Here is a 7,674-nt window from a genome sequence, read left to right as displayed (position 1 = left end):
AAATTTGACTCATTTTCAGGCCAAATATGAATGGGAACAAAATCACTGAGGTATGTTAGCATTACTGGTGTGATGAGAACTTAGTATGACTTCACACCAATCGATAATGATACCTCCATCCTAATTTGAAATATATTGCACTCAAAATAGGTTGGAGTTCTCTTCTCACTGAAATCTTGTAAAGTAATTCTAATTCTGACTTCACTCACAGTGGAACTAGTCCCAGTTGGTTAGTAAAACGTTGAACAAATTTCAAAAACCCCAATCCAAAATCTCTACACCAATGATGTCCTCTGCAGGAGCAACATTCCAGATATGAAGCTTGTTGCCGATAGCAACCAGGAGGCATAACTGCTACCAAACACAAACAGGACACACCCAACCGGTGCACAGAGAATGACGGAATGCTCTGGGAATACGTATTTGACCGGCTGGGACAAGTCTTGGACCATGATGACAAGAATGGGCAAGGTCAACAGGAGACCGAGCAGCTCCATGATGGCAAATATTCCAATGCCTTCCACAACCAGGAGAGAGTATGAGAAAGAGAAGAGAGCCAGATTTAGCACACAGGCTGCAAAGATGACACCGATCCGTGTCATCGTCTTTATCGATGGGAAGATCTTGGGGTCCTGCTGGAGGCACAGCAGGATGACGGATGATGCAGAGTTCCAGATCTCCGGGAACTGGATCGGGTTGGTGAGAATAGCCAGGACGTAGGTCGCCATGGTGACCAGGTTCCCGTAGGTTGGTAGGAGGCCGGGTTGGAACGAGAAGGGGTCCTGCTGGTTCCACTTGAGACAGAAGAGGCGGATAGCTATAGAGAGGCCACCACAGACTACACAGAGGAAGGACCCAGATGATATGGTGAGCAAAGCTTCCCAAAGTGGTGTCAGTTTTGCGAGGGTGTGAACTTCTAGCCCAAACAGCATTGTAGAGCATACAGCGAACATTATAAATGTCCCATGAAGAAATCTGTCAACTGTGCACTGGACAAGATTCTTTGTTCTCCACTCAATTGAGTATCTCCACAGCAGCAGCATGACAATGACAGCTTCCACTGACACAGCCTTGAGCATCATCGTGGCTAGCAATGTCACATCCTTGTATAAGAAGGTGCAGTAGGTTGATCCAAGGGGTATTCCAATGAGAACCCCGCCGACCAGGGCGAACAAGCGAGGGTTGGGGGGCTCAAGGAGGGAGCTGACACAAGCCAGCTGAAGGGTCACAGCTGATGCCAACATCATCAGATGCCAGGGAGACAAAAAGTAATGTATCATCGGGGCCTGCAACAGGAGTAGAAAGCTACTCAGTGCCACGAAAACTCCGCTGATTCTAGCTCCACGAGGACTTTGGTGCATGTTCATTACAGTCAGCTTGCACATAGCAAGACCAGTGACAAGCAGGTTAAATAGTACAAGAGGAAGAAATCCTATGCCACCAAATAAATGCCTCATAGCAGGTCTGGCAACATTAATCAGGAAGGTGAGCCCGCCTCCTGCAGCACATATTGCATAGACAGTCACTGTCGTGGGCTGGAGTTCATTGCCTTCCTCATACACTAAAATTCTCAGCATGATTACTGCCACGGCTAGACTACTGTAACATGCCATGAATCCAAAGAGGGTTTCGCTCTCAGGGACATTTAGTGCTACCTGTACAAAGAAGGGTAATTTCATTGCATGAACACTGCATATAAGCCAATGGATCTGTTTGGTGAGTTTCCTGACTGTGTTAAGTCTTGTGATCATGTAAAATTGCACTAATGTTGTCAAAAGAGCGAGGGGTGGCGAGTAGAGATCTCTTGCCAATAACAAGCATTCAGAATGTACAAACACAACAGACTGCAATAAAAGACAGAGTGAAAAATATGCAGAGTACTTCTTAGCAGCTCCAGCACATAAAACACATCCAAGCACTGCTAACGCATTTATGATAAGAATGACTGCTAATAGATGAGGTGATATTAATAAAATGTCTATGGTTACTGGAACGGCAGATAAAATCACAAATATTGACAAACATGCAGTGAGCATGGCAATTAGAGCAGTGCCGACCCAGAAGTGGTTTCCCCTTGACAGCGAAAAGCCCAGCAAGGTGTAACATGTTACAGTGGGGAGAAGCCAGATTGTGGCTGCAGATATTCCCGACTGGTGCAAAATCAGGCAGGGCAGCGAGAGCACGCAGAGACCTGCGGCTATTCTCACCCGGGAAACCTGCTCAGGAGTGATGTTGCACTTCTCATAGATGCTGCGTAGTTGGATGAATGTGATCAAGAAGGGTGGGAGAAGAGCCACAAGTACCAGTTCCATGATGGCTGATACGCTGCCTTGCAAGAATGCCATGACGTGTGAGAGGAAGAAGAGAGAGATTGGCAGGACTGAGTAGACGATGAGCACAGCTGCTACTTCAGCGTCTTCCAGAATCTGTTTTCTCTTCCACTGAGGATTGAGCTTGTGGAAGGAGGAGGTGGCCGGGGTCATGAAGATGCGCATTAGAAGGAAGCCGTAGAAGATTGCCAGGTACACAGCAAATCGCACGGAGATGAGGTATGATGCCAGCCATGTGGTCAGACCCAACGATACTACGGGATACAGAGAGAAGAGACCCGTCTCTATGGTCTGTGCCAGGATTGGCTGGTCAGCGATGAAGAACTTTATTTGCACAAGTCCCCAGCCTCCCGTCATGACCAGAAACATGTTGAGGAGCACCAGGAGAGGGGCGTTCACAGGGGAAATCCAGACAAGGGGCAGGCAAGAGTAGAGTGCCGACATCTGGGCAGCAATGAAGATGCAGATGTAGGCAATGACGGCGTTACGCTCGGCGCCACCACTGAGCATGAGGTAGATCAAGAGGGCACCAACCGTCAGAATGGTAAGAAGGAGCTCTCCAGTCATGGCGGTGACAAATATCACACCAGGCAGGGCTGCAGGCAGGACGTGCCAGTTGTAAAGGAAAGGTGGAGCTGGCTTCTTGGCGTCTTCTTGAGGTCTCGATGGTTGGTCGCACTGAGTTGTGGCGGGTCTGTCATATGAAGCAGGGGGAGCTTCCCCCACCACAGGAACATGGCCACGCTGGTGCATCTTGTCTCAGTGGATGTTGGAAACCTACAGGAGCATCAAGAAATAGTGGCATGAATCAGGAATAATTGACAATTAGAAAGCTGAAATTAACCTTAGAGAAAATTGGTTTTGAATCAAATTGTTCGGCAAAGTGTGAAGATAATTATATAAATGCTTGAATATATTGCTGTTTTAAGAGTTTTATTGTCAGTGAAATATATAAAATTGACATCACAAATGGACTCAAAACAGTCATCTCAATAACATGTCGGTGCTAGCTGGCAACAGTGCAAATCCTCAGTTGTTGCATGCTAGGAAAACATGTGATTCTTCTTTTTTTTCCAGGTGTGCAAGATAGAATCAACTTCCTTTGGAATTGACTTTTTTAGATGATGCTCATAAAGAAATCAACCACAGCATGGAGTCATGACAAATAAGGTATCTAAAAAAAAAAAAGTAAAATGAGAGCCAAACAATCAAGTCACACATGTAAAGCCAGGATACCATGTACTTTAATGCACTTTGACTCTTCGTTGTTGTTGTTGTTTTTTTTTCATGCACAAGGTATGCAAGAGCAAGGCATGATTGATGGCAAAAATCATTTTTAACTATTTTTGTTCTTGTTTCTGTATCTTTATATATTTACTTATTTTTATCTATTCATTTATCTATTCTTTCATTAATTAATAAATTTATTTATTTTTGCAAAAGCTTTGAAAAAAAAAGTAAGGCAAATAGGGTCTACTGTGGAAATACCCTGGCAATGGAAGTAAGGGTTTAGGGGCAGTATTTTCTATATGACAGGACAGTACTAGAGTTTTAGACAGACGTCAAAGATCAATGTCATGTCACTGGCCAGTATTGCTACACTACAGTCAATCAATGTACATTTGTTGTACTGGATCGGATGATGATATCACCAAGCTTAGAATTATAGCATGGAACTTTTATTTTACAATATCATTGCTCCCCATTTTAGCATGCGCGGTAGTTATATTGGCTCTAACGTTAGATAATTATCTAGACCAGAATCACAGAACACCTATGTCACAGTCACATTTACTCACAGTTGTACTCACTCACCACACTACACCACAGCACTTCAGCTTCACTCACTACTGCAATAAATCACTAGTGGAGTAAGTTTACATGCACAGACAGTGACGTGACAAGTCCATTAATGATCCAATCTAACTAGTAGTAGCTGCTAGTGTTACATGCCGTTACAACGTGTATTAGCCTAAACTAGGTGTAGAATCTATCTAGTCTGTAGTATAACACCGGAGCATACGTGCTGGGGTCGCAGCGGCATATGCGGCTAGTTTAGATGCGCACCGAGACGCGGTGCTTCGCAAGGCGCGCCGTGGGCCGCGTCGGGCTAGATAGACAAGAGACATGTCATCTGTCGGAATTGTATGTTCCATACTTCCAACACACTTTACAGTATCTGGGACTATACTAAGCTACAGAGACGGACTTGTCACACGAACGCCATGCGAAACCGTAATAAAACAGCTTATAGCCTTCCAAACTGAAACACCGCAAGACTCCTGTTCGTTTTCATGCTCGACATAGTTCTTATTCTAACTCTTATCTCTTCCTGAGATACCTACCTACCTTGATCTTGTGAGATGCTGGGAATTTCACTCCTCTCACCCTGGAATCCACAACCGATCACGATGGCGGCAGGGCTTCTCTGGAATCGATTCAAGAAAAATTTTCGGATACTAGGTACACAGCATGGGCGCCAGATGTAGATGACGGTCCGCTGTTGATTGATTGCAGACACAATTTACCATATTAGGCCTCTACGCCATGGGGTTCAGTACTCGTCTACATGTATTTTCAATATTCCAAAGTAATTTGACGCAGTATTTCAAAAGTATCTATATAATGCACTTAATTCTCATCAATCAAATATTGGTGTTTTTTTTTTTTTTTTTTAAAGATTTGAGTAAGACTTTTGATTCTGTAGATCATTCTGTTTTATGATGGGCCTAGGCCCTATTAAATAATATATTTATGGTATCCGAGGCAATTTGTTAAAATCATTTTCTAATCATTTGGATAATCGAAAACAATTTGTATTAGTTAATAGTTGGAAATCTGATTTGGGTCGCCTGGGATGTGGAGTGCCTCAGGGTTCAATACTTATGGTCCACTTTTATTTCTTCTAATTTAAATCAATTATATTTGCAATACCACCGATAAAAATAAATGCAGTTCTTTTTTTACACTGATAATACCAGCATGTTTATGTCTGAACATAATATTGATTTTTTTTTTTAATAATGTTTTAATGCAGAGATAAAAAAATATGATTGACTTTTTATGGATAAAGCAGTTTTGGATATGTGAAGAAAACTTAGTGTGTGATTAATTTTTTAATAATAAGAAAATTTATGTACAGAATTTAGTAGTTTATGAGTAATGATAAAAGAATTATGAGTTCTCTGCCATTTCTTTGCATCATCAGGGCCTATTGATAAAAGATAATCTTGGCATAAACATATTGATTCAGTTTGTAATAGGCCTAAGATTTCTAAATGTATCGGTATCTATACAAACTACTATATTTTCCACAAAATATCATGATTTATAAGGCTATTATATCATTTTTGTAACGCTATTCATGCGGTTCATGCACACCCCACAAGACAGAGATTAAATCTACCTTCCACGCAGTCGCACACTTTTTTTCTCTAAAAACAAAAACAAAAACAAAAACCACGACTGTTTTCACCGGACCCAAATTCTGGAATGGTTTTCCCGCAGTCAAATGTTCTTTTCTATCTATTTTCAAACAAAAACTCAAAATGCTACTTGATGAGTATATATAACTTGCCTGGTTAGAATCATGTAACCTGCTTCTACATTATCCTATTTCACTGCATGGCGGATCAATTTGAAGTGTACATTTTCTTTACCTCTATTTTCAGCGGTAATGCTCCCATGCTAATCAGTACACTAGTATTACATGTAATAATATTTTAAACTCTTTATATGAAGTTGATTTAGAATATAATATGCTCGTATGCTATATTTCAATCAGTTCTAATTCTCTTTCTTTTTTTCAAAAATCATTTTCTTTCGTTTACTTCTTTTGCCCTTTGTACCTTGCTATTCAAGCTTTTATATAGTTTCGTCATTCGTACTTTGTGTCCTATCTCCATTGCATAACGAATTTACATTGGTACTTTTTTTCCTGGAACCCGCGGTTACAAGCTTTGCTTTTGGGGTTCTTTCATATTTCACGTGTTATTTAGAGATCGTCTTTTATGTACATAATGCTGACACACTTTCTTGTCGTGACCCATATTATATTATTTTCATATCTTATTATACTGAACTTTTTTATTGAAGTTTTCAAACCTGATTATAACAATGTTTATGTTGACCCACCGCCAAAAGTCACATCAACATCATTAAATTCAATTGATATGTATGGTTATATTCATAAAATCACGTTAAGATAACTTTCTGTAATGTTATCCCGCGATCTATCAGTGAACATAATGATTGACTGTTTTCTTGGTAGTGTTAAATCCTCCAGAAGTTCCCACCAATTTCCCTTAACTCAAAAAGGCTTCATTAAGACGCGAAAAGGTTGACATAATTAATTCAAACCGGATAAACTAGCTATCTTGATAATAGAGATAACCAGCGAAGGAAGGAATCAAAGGGCACATCGCTCTGAGAAGCCGGTCTGAGGTGAAGACTGAAAATTGTACCAAACAAAACAACAACAACAACAACAACAACAACAACAACAACAACAACAACAACAACAACAACAACAACAACCCAAACAAAGTTAGAAACACTCTTACAATATGACAAGGGAAATCATACGCACATGGGGTCATCCCTCCGCGAGCCCGACACCTATAATCGAGTCATACGGCCCACGAGTTAGACATCTAAAAAAAAAAAAAAAAAACAGTCCATGAGTCATGCAGCCCATGAGCTCGTTACTCGGCAAATAAGGCTCATGAGTCCGAAAGTATAGGCGAACAAGGCCAAGGAGCCTGGCACTACGCAAAAATGCCCCAATTAATTCGACACTATAGGCAAATAAGGTCCGTGAGTCCACATTAGGCAAATCAAAAAAAAAAAAAAAAACAACAACAACAACAAAAAAAAAAAAAACCAAAAAAACAAAACAAAAAACAAAACAAAAATACGAGACCGGCATTGCGCATACATTCCCGTGATAATCATGAGTGTCGGACTCGACGGTGGGCATTGTTTTTCCATACATAGTTTCGGATTCGAAATGTTTTGTTTTGTTTTTGTTTTCTGCTTTTTTTTTTTTTGCATAATGTTAGTGTATGACTCATGGGCCTTATTTGCCTAGTGTCAAGCTTGTGGGCTATACGACTCGTGGGATACCGACTTGTGTGTGTTGGACTCGTTACGTGCACTCATATACTAGCAAACAACACTTTTTTTTTTTTGTCGACAAGATCATGGGCTGAGGCACACTATAAGTACACAATGGTGGTGATGCCTCAAACCTATCGAACGACACACTTATGTTTTGTTCCATACCGCATCATGAAACGTGTTAGAAATGATTGTCTTTATAGTCCGAAAAGAGTATGATTATTTC

At 40.9% G+C, this 7,674-nt stretch overlaps 1 protein-coding gene across 1 annotated transcript; it reads right to left on the bottom strand.

Annotated features, from left to right (window-relative positions):
* Positions 1-275: 275 nt before the first annotated feature.
* LOC140227942 (uncharacterized) lies at positions 276-3,083 on the bottom strand. The gene has a single exon (XM_072308325.1). It carries the CDS (start codon positions 3,081-3,083, stop codon positions 276-278), a length of 2,808 nt encoding a protein of 935 aa, XP_072164426.1.
* Between the last annotated feature and the right edge of the window lie 4,591 nt (positions 3,084-7,674).

The sequence above is a fragment of the Diadema setosum genome, chromosome 4, assembly GCF_964275005.1.
Source record: "Diadema setosum chromosome 4, eeDiaSeto1, whole genome shotgun sequence".
Taxonomy (NCBI): Eukaryota; Metazoa; Echinodermata; class Echinoidea; order Diadematoida; family Diadematidae; genus Diadema; species Diadema setosum.
This window is presented reverse-complemented; position numbering and strand designations above follow the sequence as displayed.